The 18087-nt window shown below is 52.9% G+C and overlaps 1 protein-coding gene across 2 annotated transcripts; it reads right to left on the bottom strand.

The window, feature by feature from the left end:
- Positions 1-1107: 1107 nt before the first annotated feature.
- On the bottom strand, positions 1108-14324 carry ITIH1 (inter-alpha-trypsin inhibitor heavy chain 1). Of its 2 annotated transcripts, XM_019633969.1 has the most exons (22): positions 14183-14324; positions 13945-13965; positions 13470-13636; positions 12910-13014; positions 12368-12530; positions 11721-11834; positions 10264-10389; positions 10066-10182; positions 9616-9784; positions 9403-9528; positions 8290-8471; positions 7821-8006; positions 6602-6741; positions 5819-5973; positions 5704-5718; positions 5283-5303; positions 4758-4841; positions 4534-4647; positions 3326-3527; positions 2256-2428; positions 1544-1655; positions 1108-1394 (listed from the first exon to the last, which is right to left on the bottom strand). In XM_019633969.1, exons 1-22 carry the CDS (start codon positions 14291-14293, stop codon positions 1265-1267), a joined length of 2733 nt encoding a protein of 910 aa, XP_019489514.1. In that variant the 5' UTR covers positions 14294-14324; the 3' UTR covers positions 1108-1264. The 2 variants fall into 2 exon arrangements, with proteins under 2 accessions (XP_019489514.1, XP_019489515.1); XM_019633970.1 differs by lacking the exon at positions 13945-13965.
- Positions 14325-18087: the final 3763 nt, after the last annotated feature.

Genomic DNA, 18087 nt, shown 5'->3' with positions numbered 1-18087 from the left:
CCAGTGTAAGGGGCCAGCCGGTGGGCTGCTGTTCCTGGCCCCTAAAACTGACAGCGTCTAAGCAGTGGCTATCTCTGCCTTTGGAAATGTGTTTTTTTTTTTTTTTTAGTTGAGCCTTCCTGCCACCTGTTCGCAGCTCAGCTGCAGCTCAACTTGGGCTGAGAATTGAACTGGCGACCCTGTTGCTCAGAGCTCAGTCTTCAGCGAGCTCTTAACTAACTGAGCCACTTGAGCGACTCTCTGCCTCCTGGGTTGGCCAACTGGCTCAGTTGGTTAAGAGCTCACTCAAGAGTGTGAGCTCTGAACAACAGGGTGACCGGTTCGATATACGGCCCAAGCTGAGCTGCCGCTGAGCTGCCAAAAGGTGGCAGGATGACTCAGCTAAAATATTTTAAAAAAAGAAATAAACTCCCAGCTGGGAAATCAAGCTGAGGGTGGGAGCCTGGGACGGCCTCCTGAGGCCCTAACCCAGGGGATGTAGCCTTCAGATCCTGGTAGGACCTTTTCAGGACCCCAAGTCCATATACAGGTATTACATGTTTCTTTCATACATTCATTTTAAGTGATACTTTGGAATATCTGAAATTAAATCCCAACAGGCTTTTGCCATCAGCCACCCAGCCTGACTGGAAAATTTACATGGGGGATAGTTAAGCACACAGATGCTGAGGCCAGGCAGCATGGATTCAAATCCGAATTCTGCCACTTACCAGATGAGTGATTTTGGACAAATTACCTAATCTCAGTTTCCTCAGCTGTAAATGGGCCTGATACAAGTTTCCCCTAGGGCCGCTGGGAGCATATATTTAGTTAATTCAACTAAGGCACTTAGAGCAGTGCCTGCCTACAGGAAGCACAGTCATTCCTGTACTTGCTGCCAGACTGTCATTTGGTCCCTGGACCTGTGTGGGGAGCCCTGTGCGGTTTGTCACTCAGGGCATTGGAAAGCTGGGGGCCAGGCAGCTGCACAGAACAGGGTGGGGTGGGGGCGAATTGGTGTGGGCTTCCTCCAGGCCTCCACGTCTGCTGTGACCCCTGAGCTCCTCTGAGGGTCAGCATCTTTGGCTGCCTCCCTGCCATCCTGTCTCCCAAAGAGCAGCCAGCCTGGGCTGGACACAGCCTCTCTTTAATGAAAGTCATGGGTTCTTTGACACAGGGGACTAGCTTGGACAGGGAGGCGTGGTCTGAGCCGCAGGTCAGGATGCTGTCCTCCCTCCTCCTCTGCCATGGTCCCAAGGCAGGACAGGTATGCTGGCCAGGGAGCTCAGAAGATGTCAGGGACAATATAGTCAGTGTGAACGCCATCGATCAGCCCGGCCCCGTTGTTGTGGACGAACCAGCAGGTCACCTCGGTCCCATGCCGGGGGTCATTGCTGTAGTCTCTTTGCAAGCCTCTGGGGAGAGACAAGGCAGCTGGGGTCACCTTTTGGACCCGGCAGTGCTTCCCAGGAAGCCCACTCCACCCCCGTGACACCTGGAGGAAGGGCTGGACATACCATGGGCAACACCAAGGACAGAGACGCTGGGAGAGCAGCCAACCCACCTGGTGACCGTCAGCTGCTGGTTCTTCACCACCATTGTGGCATCTGTCTTTGTGGGGTCTGAGCCTGGGTGCAGGTCGGACACTTTATAATCAAAAGGGTGAAAGAATTGTCCTGGAAAGACACATGGGAGGCGGCAGTTACCAAAAGGGATCTTGCTCATGCTTTGCACTGGAGGTTGAGAGTGTTGCTTAAACTAGTTTCTGTCGTTTTTTGTTTTAAGGGCTTGCCTGTTTCTGATAAATTTTGGCATCAAAGCCACTCCTTTAGTTCACCTGGATAGAGAAGCGGATACATTGTCAGGTGGTCATACCTCCTGTCTTTTGGTACCAATTCCAGAGGAATCTGGCTGAGGGAGAAGCTTGACGGGCAGGTGCCCATGGAGAGCAGGGTCTACAGCAAAGCCACAAGGAGAAGCAGTGTGGCTGATGACCTACCCCACCCAGGAGGTCTCTAGGAGCATGCTAGACCTTCGTGTTTGCGAACTGGGCCTCTCCCGTTTCACTCCCAGGCTTACCTACACTTTAGCTTCACTGTGTATTTGATCACAGCCTGTTTGAGGGACAAGACCCTCACCACACATGCTCTCTTTGGAGCGCTGAGCCTTGGAGGCCACGTTGGAGGTGGGCCTGTCCTGGAGCCCAGCTGCAGAGCTGACCAGTCCACTGGCTTCAACCCCCCATCCCACAGCTCTGCCTGCCTACTCAGCCGTACCCAGCAGCCCGTGTGTCCGTGCCGACATCCGGTGACTATCCAGCACGTAGAAGCCCAGGAAGTCCTGGTGGATGGCACTCCCCTTCCACACTCGGTGCAGGACGACCTCGAAGGTGCCCCCATCCTCCACGGACACCACCAGGTTCCGCTTCCTGTTGATGGTCACCACCACTCTGCAGGGCCATGTGGCCATGAGGACAGGTGTGGTTGCACCGCACCCTCTCCGTTCAGCCACCCTTGTCTCTGGGACCCAGTTCTTATGACCCACCCTACCCTCACCCCCAGATGGTTGGGTGTTACCTGTTCCATACCTCTTCCCACATGCTGCCATTGTATATGGGGCCCTTACAATGTGCTAGGCCCTATGCCAAGCCCTCCATGCAAACTGCATCATTCAATTATCACTCGAATCCTGTGAGGTTGAGGCTCAGAGCGGTTAAATAATTGGCCTAACACAGCTGTAAGCAGCACAGCCAGGCCTTTGCCTCCAGCCTGCGTAATATCAGAGCCTGTGTTCTTTGACTGCTGCTTATCACCTATGTCCTCCACACCACACTCTGCCGACCTCTTCCTACAGCTCTGCAGTCCAGCATTGGGCTCTGCTGCTCAGCAGAATTTGTTTAATGAATGAAGGAGTGAACGAAGGAATAAATGTAGGACAAGGCATACTAAGACAGGTGTTGAAAGAGAAACCCAGAGAAGTTCAGCGGAGGAAGAGACTAGGAAGACTTCACGGAAGAGGTGGCCTTTGTGTTGAGCCTGAGAAAATGAGCTGGCTTTGTTTGGTAGAGATGGGAGTGGACTGCAGGGTGAGGACGCCATGGGAGCATAGTCACCTAGGCAGCTGAGTCCAGAACACGTGTCCAGAAAGGGAAATGGGGGTAGGGATGGTCCACAGGGTCTACATGTCTGCACAGCCCACAGAAACCACATGAACGTCATTCATTGACACAGCTCAGGAGACGAGGGCCTGGCAGGCTCAGACAGCACAGCTGGCCTGGGGCTTCTATCTTGGCTCCCACCCTACCTACCCATGCCTCCCTGCCCAGGCCCAGTCCCAGCCCCGTTACTCGTCCTGCCGCAGGGAAGCCTGATCTCTCCAGGAGAACACGGTCCCGCCTGAGCCAGGGTTCAGCGTGATGTTCTGAGGAGTCACTTCCAGCTGAAAGCCCGTTGCAGGGTTTGCGATCCCCAGCCGCCCGAAGTACGTGGCCTCATGCTGCCCAGAGCTCCTGGCCTTGTTGCCAATGAGCTGACCATTCACTGAGAAACCTGCAGTGGGGTGAGGAGCCATCCAGGTCAGGGAGGGGCCAGCTCTTGCTAGACCCTCACCCAGCCTGCCTTAGCTCATACCCCCTTTCTGGGAGATCCCCACACCCTCCCCATGCTACACCATTTTTGAGGGTCTTACCTCCTGAGGGGAGCCCTTAGGACTGGTACAGCTACACACACACTACCTCCCTCTCCTCTCCCTTCCACACTAACTATCCAGTACTTAGCTCTCTGGTCTGGGCCCTGAAGGAGGCCTTGCAGGACTCAGCATGGCCCTTCTCTGTGGCCCCAGTCCCTGACACAGGGGCAAATCACAGTAGGTGCTGCAGACACATTTATGGGGCCTCCTCACAGAGGCCTCCTCTCACCGGAGCAGCCAAAAAGCCCCCTCACCCTCTTCACTATCCTTACACAGCAGGTCTCATGCTTTGAAATTGTCATCTAAGAATTTGTTCACATGTTGGTCTCCCTTCCCTAAACTCCATGAGAGCAGGGACTTTGTGTCAGTTCCCACTGAGACCCTGGCCCCTCGTGGGTGCTCAACAAACACTTGCAGATGGACTGACTGAACTGGGAGGATGGGAGAAGTGACTGAGAGATAGAGAGGGAGTCATTCCCATCACCTGAGCACTGCTGGGGAGATGGACTCCAAGGTTCCCTCAGCCATGCTGGGGGAAACGTCAGAGCAGGATGGCTACATACAGGAAATGAAAGGCTCCTTGTTTAAACATTGGTAAGAATTTCAAGACAGCAACAGGAGAGCATAAAAGCGAGCCTGGGCCCTTCTGAGTCTACTGTCTGCATGGGTCACCTGCCCATGCAACAGGCCCTGTATAGGGGCCAAGCAGGTAGATGGGGCGAGAAGGAGGCAAGTTGTCAGCCAGGTGACAGGTACACTAAGTGCAGGAAGTGGAGGCAACGGTCACTGTCCTGTCCACAGCTGAACATTCAGAGCAGAGGAGCCCAGGCCTTGCCCTGTCTGGCAGAGGGTGTGATGTCACCATACCTGTGTTGGGATCCTGCACCAGGCTCAGGACCACTCCAGGCTCTTCATTGATGTTGAAGCACAAGGTGTCCTCTTTTTGGGGTACGTGGATGATGAAGTGGGGGTCAGTGTCCACTGGGAGCACAGCATGGAGTTCATTAGATTGGGCATAGAGCTGATGGAGCCAGCCAGGGGCAAGGGTTCAAGCAGGCCGGGGTGTCCCTCAGACGCTCCCAAGGACTCACCACTGGTGACTACGGTTGGCAACGTTTGGTCAACAATGCTGGGGTCAGTTGGAGAAGGCTGCTGGTTGGCTGGCAGTACGAACGCTGCCCGGTGAGAGGAAATGGCATTGAGAAGGAAGGCAGCTGGACTTCCCTGGCGCTGCTGGCTTTTTTTTCAAGACCCTTCCCACCCCTGAGGCCACAGGAGCAGGAGTGGACACAGAGCCCTTGATGCCTCTCAGAAGGTGGGAAGAGAAGGTTGGCCTGGCATGGTGGGCTGACCCCCTCTGCCTCCTTCCATGGGGACCTGGAGGGGCTGGTGGCATAAGGGTGGGGGAGGCCTGGCCCACCACAGGGGTACTGTCTGAAGATTCACAGTGACAAGCAGTGAGGAGAGCTGGAGCAGAGGAAGGAAGCCTTGGGCTGTTGTTTCCTCATCAGGCAAACCCTGGGGGCTTTGCTCAGGACTGAATGCACAGCCCGAGAGACAGTAACATTTGGAGGAGAGAGGTACAGATGTGCATCCTCAAGATGGCTGCCACTTACTCCTTCTAGGTCCCAGCACCTCTGTAGAGGACAACAATAGAGGACAGTGTCACCCTTGCCCTCTCCCCGCCCAACATGAAAGGCATGTACACCTCATTCCCCAAGTGTGCCCAGGGCCCCGAGGCCAAACAGCTCTCCCCAGCGTCCCAGGCCTCCTCACTGATACACGCACACATGAGGGCCCCAGTGGAGACAGGTGGGGGTAAGGGAGTTCTGCTTGTGCAAGGGTCCTCGCACACACAGGAGGGAGCTGCTAGTCTGTGGTGAAGCGGGCAAGGGCATTTAGGGGAAGAGGAAACCATGACGGGCAGGAGGCAGGGGAGCTGTGGGGGTGGGGAGCTGTGTGCCCGGGTGCTGGGGCAAGTGCCACTTGCCCAGCCACCGCATGCCCCTCGAGAAAACTAATGATTTGAAAACTCACCCAAGGGCGGAGAATCTGGAAGGGAGAGAAAGGGAAGAGAATTAAAGCCCTGGAGGACTTTGGCCTTTAGAATCCTCCCCAAGACCCACAGTCTCCCCTTCTGCAGGGCCCATACCCTTGTCTGGCTTATCAATGATGGGCTCCACGCCGTCCTCGTCCTTCATGCCCCTCATGGTCATGGAGGTGAGTGGGGTCACAAACTGATACGCCATTGACATCTGCAGGATCTTGGCCGACAGTTTGGCTTCCTCCTCCCCCTCCAACCTCATCCTGTGAGACAGACAGCAGTTCCCAGCCCCGCAGCTTGGACAGTGGACCTGCACTCCCTCGTTCTTTCAGTCATTTGTTCACTCATTCACCAAACGCGTATTGAGCACCTGCAGTGTCCCCATTCAGTGGCTGTTCTTCAGGGACCTCATGACTTAAAGACCTCCTACATGGAAAACCTGGAGATTTGGCATGGTTGGGGGATGTGCCTCGGAAATACACAGAGAATTGAACAGCTATGAGGTTCTGTGCAAGTGGTCTCACCTCTCTGAGTCTCAGTGTGCTTGCTCATCGGTTACATGCGGATAATGAGGAAATTTCCCCTGCACGTTGTGAGGATTAAATGAGTGTCCGGACATGGCAGCCCCACAGTAAAGGGCAGCCTCCTCTGCAGCAGCTCAGTGGGGGCAAAGAGTGGGCTGCCCTGTACCCCAAGGGGCCCTGCTCACACTGTTGACTGGCTGGTTGATATTAACGCAGTGAGCGAAGCAGAAGGACAGTAAAACTGACCTGCTCACAACCTAAAGGCCCCGATCCACCCCTTCTCTGTTCACCTTGTCAGTGCAAAGGCCTAGGGGTAGAGGGTGCTCTGGGGTGAATGGTGCCCACCAGGCAGCCGCAGGCGTCCTACCTCTTGGCCAGCAGCTCCTGAATGGTGAGATAGGCCCAGAGGCGTTCAACGTGGTTCTCCAGCATGTGGCCCCGCTCTTGGAGCAGTTTCTTCATCTCTTCCTCATCGACTAGGCAGGTTATCTTGAAATCTCCGCTCTCCTGAGGGTTTTGATGGAGAGAGGCGGTGAGCTGCTAGGAATACACCTGCTGGCTGCTGGCTGAGGCTCCAAGGGGACCCACTCTTCCTTCTCAGCAAACACCCCTTTCCTAAGCCTGCTCTCCTCATTCCCAGTCATGCATTCTTTCCCCAAAAGCTTGCTAAGCATCCTCTGTGAGCCAAGCTGGCCTCGGCCCCAGGCATCCCAGGAACCCCTGACCCCCAACCAGGTCCTGCCCTCATGGAATTACTCTCTCTGAGGGATACCAACAAGCACCCAGTAGCTTCCACTAGTAGCTGTTTCCACCATGACCCTGCTCCTCCAAACAGCGACCCTGTCCCTGGTGGGCTGAACCATTCAACATGCCACAGTACAAATGGAATAATCCACATAATTTGCTTATGCAGTCGTGGTGCATGGGGCACCATTTCCTAAGGGTGTCCTATGCACCAGATACTGCGTAAACAAATTATGTGGATTATTCCATTTACTCCACACAATTCTCCAATGCAGTGTTACCCCTGTGGTATAGAAAAAGAACTGAGGCCTAGGGAGGCGGACCCATTTGCTCAAGGTCACCCAGCTGGTAATAGTGGAGCCAGGGTACAGCTTAGCTCTCCTCACTCTAAGCCTGAGTTCTGCACCCTCAACCACACTGCGGGGCTCAAGTCCACACTGAGCAGGGCAGGGGCCAGGTGTCACAATGTGCACATGCACACACGCACTGCACTGTGGCACAAAGCCAGGTGGACAGTAGGTATTCAGGAGATGTATCTCCAGAGAGAAGAGGCTGGCCTCTTTCTTTCTCAAGCCTTGAGACAATGATGTGAGGGGTAGCAGGTGGTCTGTTTTCGGCCAAAGGACTACAACTAATCAAGGCCACGTTGGCCCCATTCCAGCCTGGGATGCCTGTGTGGAGGAATATTTAGGCCTGGGTGTGTGTGTGTGACACAGTGTACTAATGGAGGCACTCTTCTAGGGAAAGAGAGGCCCCCTGGAGGAGGCAGGTTGGGGAACAGTGTGGGTTTGGAGCCTCTGGGTGCCACCCGGCTTCTGCATCATCCGAAGCCCACGATTTACCCCGTGGGCCTGCACGTCAGCCTTGAAGCTGCTCTGTTTGTTGTCAGCGATGCGCCCGGTCACCACGATCTCCGAGCCTGCGTAGTGCTGTTTATGGCTGTGCTGCGTGACTGCAGAGACAGTGTCCTTGGGGTATTGCAACTCCACATCCACCAGCAGGGGGTTGGCTATCCGGTCATAGAAACCCTGCAGGGGTGGGGGGTGCGGCCTCAGAACTGATAGGTCACCCGGGGCACCCAATGGGAAACCCACTCACAAAGTGGCGTGTAGAGATCCACACTTTACAGAAAGAATCATAGGCTCAGAAATATTAAGTAACTGGTTCAAGGTCATGTAGCTAATTCGAGCCCATGACAAAGTTTTATCTGCTCCTCTAGGCTGATGGGCAAACGGCTGTCAAGGCAGGACCCCTCATGGGCTGCTGGTGGTGGTGCACTGGGGGACAGGGTAGGGTGGGCGAGGAAGAGACCTGCAGCTGCTGGGTGGCGTCATGGTCCTCATAGATTCTCTGAGCCCGTCCATTGTTCTCCATGGACATGAGCTCCAGGAAGTTCAAGTTCACATCAGGGCCAAAGCCCAAGTTGTAGAGCGGGAACTTGCCCCCGATGGCGTTGCGGACGTTCTCCAGGATTTGGTAATGGTTCGTCACCCCTGCAGCCACATACCAGGCAGTGAATGGATACCAGCTCACAGGCAGTGAGCATGAGGATATTTTGAGGCACACTCCCTGGGAGTCAAGCCTCCCCTCTTAGTCCATCTCCAGTCCCCACCCACACCTTGAGGCGATACCTCCTGCTGGCTCACCTGGGTGACTGCAACTGTTGCTAACCTTCTCACAAACCTTGCTCGTCTATATGGGTTCACCACAAGCAGATCTGATTCTGCTCTAAAGCCTCCCATGGCTTCTTGCTGTGGTCTGGAAGACCTGCTGTCCTTTCTGCCCTTGCTTCACCTGCTCTGCACATGCCTGCAGTTCCTGGGCAGGCCCAGTGACACGCCTTTTTTTTTTTTTTTCCCTAAAGCTGCCCACTCTGTCTGGGAGCTCTTCCTGCTTCACCTCTCCTTCTTCCAGACTGAGCTCAGGGGTCACCTCCTCCAGGAAGCTTTCTGGGACCTCTCCTGGGCCAGGTGCCCCTTGTCCATGGTCCCGCAGCCTCCTGGAACTCTGTTCTTTCAGGACACCCAACAGAGCTTCTGCTCCTGGGTCTGCCTCTCCCATGGGCCCTGGGCTCCTTCAGGATAGAGACATGTCTTGTTCTATTGGTATCTCTTCTTGGTCCCTAGTCCTGTGCTTGGCACACAGACAGTGTTGAATACCTAGTTCATTAAACTCAGCCAAGAACCCTGTCCATCCTCCTAGGCCCTGTGCAATGTTGTGTCATGCAGAAACTTCCCCAATTTCCCAGCTCAGGACAGAAGTCTGCCTTGGAGCCCCTGAAGACTTTATAGTCTAAACTCTGTGTTTAGATCAGTGCTAGACTTTGTCCTGGACCTTTCTCCCCACTCCCCCAGTGGTAGGATTTCCAAGTGCAGTTTTAATGCCTTCAGTAATGAAGAGATCAGTGCCTTCCAAGGTGCTTACCCTCTGTGGGCTCGCCATCTGTCAACATGATGAGAATTGGGGCATGGTTGCTGACTCCTGGGACACTTTTCTGAGCTTTGTTCAAGATCTCAATTCCCTGGAGCAAACCTCCATTCATGTTTGTGGCTGCAGAGGAGAGAAGGAGACCCATGTATGCCTTCATTGTGAGAGGTCAGAAGCAGCACCAAGGTGGCCTGAGATGCCCGCCTTTACCCCCAGCCAGGGAGAAGCGCCGAATGAAGTCCTGAGCCGCTTGCACGTTGGCGGTGGATGCCTGCACCAGGGAGCCCCTCCACGATTGCACTTCAGACCCAAAGAGGACCAGGTCGAAGTTGTCCCCTGGCCGCATGTCCGCCAGGATTTTAAGGAGTGCCTCCTTGGTCTGTAAGGACACAACAGTCAGTGGAGGGACAGAGCCCCAGGACAGTACCTCCTGTCAGCTCCAGATACCCATTTCAGAGATCCACAGGGCAGAGGTACATGGTGGAGAAGCAGGACGGGCTGGCCAGCTGGTGCCAGGAGAGGAGTGTCCCCCAGGGCCCTAGGGGTTGCTGAGAGAGAGAGAGAAATCCCAAACCCAGACACTGGTGGCAACACCAACATGGTGTGGGTGATGGGGCTGAAAAGCTTCCATTAGGTGAACTGTTTAAAGGCACAGTTTACCTGCTTCACTTTCTGGCCTTCCATGGAGGTGCTGATGTCAATCACAAAAACCAGGTTCTTGTTTAAATTAGTCAACTTTTGGGGTGCAAAGAAGTGGGCAAAGTGGTTATTGGAGACCTGAAACGCAAAAGAATGGGTGAGGACTCTCATAAGCACCCCTACCCCCTTTGGATCTTGGGCCTGAAGCTTCTGGCTCACCAGGAGGTCACAGGGCTTTTCTCGATTGACGTCATAGGTCACCTTGAAGTCCCCATTCAGCAAGGTAGTGGAGCATGTGGGACACGATTGCTGATGGCCCACAGTGGGGCGGAAAAGGACATGACCCTGCAACCAGCAAGGATGTGAGGCATTACTGGTTTGTGCAGTTGCAAATAGGATGTTTGCAAAGACAACATCGTGTGTGTGTGTGTGTGTGTGTGTGTGTGTGTGTGTTTTGCACAGGCACAGAAATGAGTCAGGTGGGCCCCTCACTCAGCTACTGAGAGTACACACCTGTAGGTGGTAGGAGAGAAGACCTGTTTCTTTGCTTATCTGCTTCTGGATCATCGGGATTTTCTACAATAAGCCTCACCACTTTGAGTACAAAATGAAAACAAAATAATAGCCATATAAGAGCATCAGTCAACTTCAACTATGGAGAAAACAAGCAAGGCAACCACACTGTGCTGGAAACTAGAACCCATCTGGATGAAGAGCAGAGGCTGGAAGGAAAGACCCAGAGAGGGAGCGAAGTCTGGATGACTTGGTGTTGGTGCTCAGGGAAATGAGAAGTGGGTTTTACTCAGTGGTTTTCTGCACTTGTGTACTTTCCAGATGTTCCTCAAAGACTGTCTTAGTTTTTGTTTGTTTGTTTGTTTGTTTGTTTGTTATAAAAGTAAGATATGCTCATTACAAAAAAAAAACTGGAAAAGAATTACTAGGAAGACAAAGACCCATCCCCTTGGTCCGCTACTGAACGCAAGCATGTTTGCTAACACTCTGAGGTGTCATATTTTGTTTAAAAGGAACCCTTCCAAAACGGTAAGAAACATTTATTCTAAGTGAATTGTTATGGAGTCACTACCAAAGCTAGGTGAGCACTAAAGGGTTTGCTCCTAGCTGCAGTTCAGGTAAGTTAGGAAGCAGGGCACTAGCCGGGTATCACCCACCCACATGCCATACTCCTCCAGGGGCTGCGGAAGGAGCAAGCAGGGGGCGTCTGGGATTCCTGCACATGGGTGGCGAGTGACAGACAAGTGGCAATGGCTGGGTAGGTCAAAGGCCTTAGCAAACTCAATTATGTTTCCAAGAACACTGGCGCTTGGAATCCTAACTTCAACAGCATCTGACATTTGCTCATGTGCCCTGAATGCTTCCCTATAGGTGTGAGACAGGCAAGGAGGAAACTGAGGCTCCAGAAAGCCAGCACTCACCCCAGACCATGCAGCCAGTGTGAGCGCCTTCCCCGACTTTCACATGCAGGCATTTGCTAAGCCGCTCTGAGGACAGGAGTGCCAGATTGCCCTTGGATACCAACCATAAAACACCTGCCTCTCTTACCTGTAGGAAGCCTGCAGCCTCTGCCTGGTTCCCATGCCAAGCGTGGACCCTTAATGAAGGATGAGCCAGACTGAGAAGTCCCAGATGGCCTACCACCGCCCGGCCATGCCACACACCTGTTTGCCTGAGAAAGACTTCTTGATAAGTTGGGTCGCCAGTTCCTTGGAGAGGAAGGAAGTCTGCGCATCCAGCTTGCTGATCCCCTGGGGCTCAAAGATGTCCACGTCAATCTGCGTCATTGAAGCAATTCTTGCACCAAGGCTCACATTTGGACCATCATCAAGTCTCAGCCAAGAGCCAATACATGTCGTGGCCACCTACTGTGTGCACCACCCACCCAGCCCTCAGCAAAGGGCCTGGCAAGCTGTAGGCACTCCAAAAATATTGGCCAAATGAAGATACCCATCAACTTCACCACCACTAAGGTGCCAGAGACAACCATAGTCCTTTAGGCTGCCCAGCACTTTCTGGTTTACAAACTACCTGGACATTCAGCAGCTCTTGTAATTCTTGTGGCAGTCCTGGGACATGCAGGAACCCCCATTTAACAGAAGAGCAAGCTGAGGCTTAGAGAAGAGCAGGAGGCTCTCTGCCCACGGAGAGCCCATCGGAGCCCACCCTGAGGGGCAGTCCCTTCCCTGGGTGCTCAGGCCTGGGATGGCACATGATGGGCGCCGAGCCAATGCTTGAAGCCATAGCAAGAGAGAGGCAGGAGCCCTGCTCCTGAGAACACTCCCTGGGTGTGCGGTCACCTGCAATCTACCTCAAAATGATTCACCAGCTGCTTGGGCTTGACTTTGATGACAATGTTGTACTGTGTAAGTATTCGCTTCAGCACCTCCTCGTAGGTCAGCCGGAACGTGACCTTGCTCCGGGGACCGATGGTGAGGCGGATGGTGAATTGCTCCATCGTTCTTCCCGAGGCCCTGGACATGCCACCAGAGTCAACAACACAGACAAATGGTGACATGTGGTTTCTTGTCACCTAAAGCATGGCATTCAGAATCAATTTCTCTTATTTTAGTGCTGCTTCCAGGTGTCCTTAACCCTCACCCTGTCTTAGCCAGCTAGTCAGGGTCAAGGCCAAAGGACAGGCCCCACTTCTCCCGATGGCTGGTCTGGGAGACGGGCCAGTCAACACCAGCCTTGTCCAGTGCACCTGTGCTGGCATTTGGGTTTGGGCACTTTGCTCACTTCGCATTAGCCTGGAGCTGCTGTCCACCTAAGGCCACCTTGCAGTCCTCAGATGTATCCTGGCTGGGGAGGGCAGCCTCAGAGACTGGGCTAGTAGGGCTCAGAACTCACCTGACAAGGCCAGCATTCTCTCCTAAGATGGCTGCTTTCCGGTACTGTTTCCACGCAGTCACTTTGTCCTTTATGTTCCCGATGAATGCTTTTCCATTTGCAGTGCTGCGGTGGAGAAGAAGCACTCAGGGGAAGTTCCCCTCCCTGACCACACAGGTCCTTCATACTAACGGTGCTCCCAGCCCAGACCCTACACAGGCCCAGTCCAGGTAGGCACTTGTGAGACGGTGTCCCTGTGGACCTCCCACTGCCCACAGAGTTGCTCAGAGGTCCCTGGCAGTGAGGTGGGCAGCCACAGCCCCAGTCCAGCAAGAAGCCTCAGACACAGGCCTTTGCTCCTTGGACGCTGGCTGAAAACGTAGTCAGAGGCCCGTTTGCTCTCCACAACGGGAGTTCAGAACACAGCTAAAGAACTGTTTCTCCCTTCATAGCTGAAATAGCCTGTGGCCCTTTAAGAAATGAGGAGATGGTCTGCACTGCCTGGCCACTCTGAGCTGTGGTCTTGGGCTGGGCCTGGTTAATGGACAGTTCTGGGTGTGGGAGTCAGGTAGGACACACACATGGCAAAGTCGGTGATGAAAGCCGTCTTGGGGATCTCCACATCAAAGGCCACTTCCTTGGCTGTTTCAGCACTGTTGACCACTTGGCTGGTGATGACATAGTGGGCAAAGCGAGAGGTGACCTTGCAGTTGACTTTCAAACTCTGGATGATCACACCATCGACAGCCTGAAGTGAGATGTGAGGGTGCTGTGGCCTGGGGCGTCTGAGCCACTGAGACACCGTATGTCATATTGGGGCTCAGCACCCAGTTCGGACTGGCACACGGTGCCTGAGGAACAGACCAGAGCTCCCAGGGAGACCCATTCATTCTCTCTGCCTGAGTCCGTGCAGTCAGGGTGGGAGAGCACCCATTTCCAGGACATGGCAGTCCCTCTGCCCAGGGCATTAACAGGGGGCACACTCCCAGAGGACCGGAAAAACAAGGCTGTAATAATAGCCCCACCACAGACTCCTCTACAGAGACTCTTACTTACTGTGTCCACAGCCTGTCGCTTCTGTAAAACAAACCAGGGTCAATGTGAGTGTGAAGGCTCAGGGACCACGGACTATTAGTTAAGGGGTGGGAATGGGATGCAGCCTGTACCTTCTTCCCCTTGGCCTCACCTCTCCAGTCAGAGCTGGTCAAGGTGAGTGGGGTGAGGGTCTTGTGTCTCCCCAAGGCCCCGTCCAGGCCCAGCTGTTTGTTTCTGCCCTGGGGGTTTACCCACATACCTCGCTGCTTTTGAGCCTTTTGGGTAAGCCCGGGGCAGTCATAGCCTGTAGAGTGAGGAGGGACACCAGAGTCACACACAGCAGCACCCGAAGCCCCATGGCACTGTCCATGGTCTCAAGGCTCCCGCTACCTTGTCACTTAACTCAGACCTTTAATCAATAAAGTGTTGGATAAACACTGATTAAACATTAGACAAGATGAAGGTAAATATTACGATTTGGGGAATCAAAAATTGACAGTGAAAGCTTTAACCCTGGGGGACATTCCCAGGTATGTAAACTCCTGACCAGAATCAGACTGTGCCCCTCTGTCTAGAACTGCACTCAAGCAAAGTGAATTGTGAGGACCCCAGCTGCTCATGTAATCCTTGGTCTGGCACAGGGTGATACCAGTGATATGGTGACATATGTCAACAAGCCACAGTTAAAAATGGATTTATAAACTCTGTTCAGTGTTACTTTCAAAACTCTTTAAGTATCAACACACTTTTCGAAAGCAACACTTTGGCCAGGGAGGAAGATAATGTGGCTTAGAAAGTGTCTGCCTATGATCCGTTTATGGCATAGTTCTGCCAGAGGCAGTCTAGGCAATCCTGGGGATATGTAATGAGTGACCCAATCTTTGGGACAGTTGCTTCATCTCTCTGGACCTTGGAAAAAAGAACAGAAGTAGCCGCATCAGTTTTCCACCTGGGCAGAGATGCCTGGCAGGTAAAGGGGAGACGAAGACAAAGGCCACCTTTTCATAATGGAGAGCTGGTTATGTGCCATGCATTGCTGTAATCTCTTTATTGTCTAATTTTATACTTATGGTATCTCTAGATGTTCCTGGGATGGCAGCCTCTGAGCCTGTGAAAGACTTCTGTGTCATACTGGGGCTCAGCACCTAGCTCTGATTCAAGGGGCCAGCATATAACAGAGCAGGTTTTCAAACCCAGATCTTTCAGACTCCAAAGCCCAAGCCTATCACATAGGGACAGAAATGACCTCTGCATTATTAGGAGGAAGAAAGGAGAAGCAGAGTCAAAGACACAAGAGACCCCTCTTGTACCTGCAATTTCTAACTTTCATGCCCAAATCCTCCCTGTTCCCTACAACCCACAGCACACTGGGCAGACATGGTCCCTGGCCAATCCACTCCATGGCCCTGGGTACAATGTACTGTTGTGACCCTGATACGCTGAGGGGGCCCAGAAGCTTCTTTGATCTGTTTGCTTGTCCTGGACTTTGTCTCACAGAGAAGTTCTGGGAAAGAGTTTATTGTCCCCAGGGCAGAATGCCCTCCTGACCTGTTTTCTGGCCTTTGTGAATGATGAGTTGGATCAACATGAAACCGCGCATTGCAGGTTCTACACCAGTGTAGACAAAGCCCTGTGGTGGGTTGGGCACAGTGCCAGGCACTGGGACACCACAATGATGAACTTGAATGCCCCACTGTGTTCAGTGAGCTGGCACCTTGGGGAAAAGGAGTCAGACAAGTCAAAGGAAGTACAGTGAATCCCAGGAGTGGTCAGAAGCTAAAGAGGAACATAAAGGAGTTGTAGAGATCTGGAGGGATAGAGCTCATCTCCCACAGGACTTAGGAGAAGGCTCCTGGAGAAGGGGCCTGGGAAACAAAGCAGCACTCAGGAAGGGGTAGGTGGGAAGGGGAGAGAGAGAAAAGCATGCTTGGGGAAGGTGCGGGTGTCTGTGGATGAGAGCAGAAACTGATGGAGAGGGTGGAGGAGGAGGGTGGGAAGTGGCTTGAGACCAACGAGTGCAGGATTCTGAAAGTGGCCACTCTTTTGGGTGGGAAATGCTCTTCGAGCAGGGGTGTGGCAATACCAATACTGTGCTGTTGGGTGATGGCTAGCCTGGACGTTTCATGCACCAAGCCTGGTCCACATAAGGTGCTGGAAACATGTTTGTGTGGCCTGGGAAGGAGAGAGAGTATGGAGCAAGCCAACAGTGACTAGTGCCTAGCCCACTTCTCAGCATCTTTTGTGTCTGAGTTCATTTATTGCTCACAACTACCCTCAAGAGATGGATACTGTTATTGTTCCCAAGTTAGAGGACAGGTAGACTCACCCTGTGGATGCGGTAGGTGAGGAGAAGGGTCGACAGAAAGCAGCTGAGGTTGCTGACGATTGAACCTGGGGGCCTGAGTGGGTGGCTGTGCTGCTGGTGCAACAGGACAGCACATAGGCCCAGACCTGCTCTCAGCTCCCCACACATGGCCAACTGCCTACTTGATTATCAGAGCCCCTCAATCTGACATGTCCAAACTCAATTCATGACCTTTCTCTCACCCTCCTACATCCCATGACCAGGACTGGTCCTTCCCCTCGTGTTGTCTACCCCTCTGAAGGCCACCACCATCCATCCAGGATCCAAGCCAGAAAGCTAAGTGGCATCCTGGATGCCTCCTTACCCTAGACCACCTACCCCTATCCCCACCTCCAACCCTCAAAATATCTTTCGAATCCATGTATTTCTTTGCAAATCCCCAGTAACCACTGAGTCTAAGCCACCTTCATCTCTTACCTGGATGGCTGCTTCCCCTACTTCCACTCTATTCCCACAGTCTGTTCTCTGGCAGCAATCAGACTCATCATTTAAATAGGCAGATGTGCTGTAGGCCTTTCCCTGTCTAACACACTTCCAGGTCCTAAGTTGTCTGTCTCCTGCTGACCCCGCCATCTCATCCAGCCATGACCCATCTAGGTCTCTCAGCTTCAACCATAGAGACCTTTTCCAGATCCATGGAGGTGGGTACTTTCCCACTCTTTCATTTATCAACCCCATCCATTCACACCTGCTGGGTGCCAGCCCCATTCCAACTGCCAATTTCGGGGTGTTAAAGTAGGCAGGCCTAGCTCAGGGTGCTCAGGGAGTTCACACTGAGGTGTGCAGGTGGAGTCACAAAACAAGTTCATTGGGCCTTAGCACATGGGGCTCCTTCTGCCTGAAAAGGTTTTCCTACTTAAGCCCAAGCAATGACTGCTTGGAGCAACCACCCCCCGATGGCTAGGCTGTGCCCAGTGACCTTTCTGCACAGCATTGACCTCAGTTAGCAGGGAGAATTTGTTAGTATGCTTCATTGATTAATGGCCGGCTCCCTCTTTGACTGTAAGCCCCACAGGGCCAGAACTTTGTGTTGTTCACTTTGTGCTTCCAGGGTGGGGCACCAGACAGGCCCACACGAAATGTCTGTAGAGTGAATGATAGATGTGACAAAGAGCAAGTTGGGGGAGGTAAACAGCAGAGGGCAGAGCACAGAACCTTGGGAAGCCTCAAACCTGAGGGGAGCATGAGGAGTCAAAAGAAAGCAGGAATGGACAGGAGAACCAAGAAAGTTCTAGAAGCCAAGAAATAAGAGGGGTCCCCAGAGGAGCAAAGCCTGCTGAGAGGAAGAGGGGTGGATGAAGGATGAGAAAAGCATGTAGGGAATCTGAGTCATTTTCCAAGAAGTTTCTTGGGGGCAGGTGGGACCAAGTGACTACAGGGAGGTTCATGAGTGAGCAAGCCCTAAGTCTTCTAGAATATTGTTTTGAGTTTCTCAACTTTCCAGAGACTTGTTTCCTTGCTGTAAAATAAAGATGATAATAGTACCAGCCTCACAGGGTTGATGGAGGGATTAAATAAATGAATGTACTTGATTCTGGGAGGGGGTTGGGGATTGACTGAGAAGGGGCATGAATTCACTTTCCAGGGTAATAGTATACTCCATATTATGCATTCTCAGCAGGGGCGATATTGCCCCCAACTGGGCAAAATTTTTTCTTGGATGTGGGCAAAAGAAATCTTACATTTCAAAGGGATGAATTTCAGGTCCTTGAGAGACACTCCTGGGTTGTAGAAGATATGTATCTATCTCCTCAAAAGGACACAGAAAGGTTTTACAGTTTAAGGGGTTTTCTTTTTTA

This window comes from Hipposideros armiger, unplaced genomic scaffold, assembly GCF_001890085.2.
Source record: "Hipposideros armiger isolate ML-2016 unplaced genomic scaffold, ASM189008v1 scaffold_1453, whole genome shotgun sequence".
NCBI classification, from domain to species: domain Eukaryota; kingdom Metazoa; phylum Chordata; class Mammalia; order Chiroptera; family Hipposideridae; genus Hipposideros; species Hipposideros armiger.
Note: the sequence above shows the minus strand (reverse complement) of the source record. Positions and strands in the feature narration are given on the sequence as shown.

What these genes read in the sequence shown, in the direction of transcription:
- ITIH1 (XM_019633969.1), bottom strand. Translation starts at nt 14,293, where the DNA reads ATGGACAGTGCCATGGGGCTTCGGGTGCTGCTGTGTGTGACTCTGGTG. An exon ending in AGATGGCGAGCCCACAGAGG is followed by an intron (nt 8,472 to 9,402) that starts GTAAGCACCTTG and finishes ATGTGGCTGCAG; the next exon opens with GGGTGACGAACCATTACCAA. An exon ending in CTGACGTGCAGGCCCACGGG is followed by an intron (nt 6,742 to 7,820) that starts GTAAATCGTGGG and finishes CAAAACCCTCAG; the next exon opens with GAGAGCGGAGATTTCAAGAT.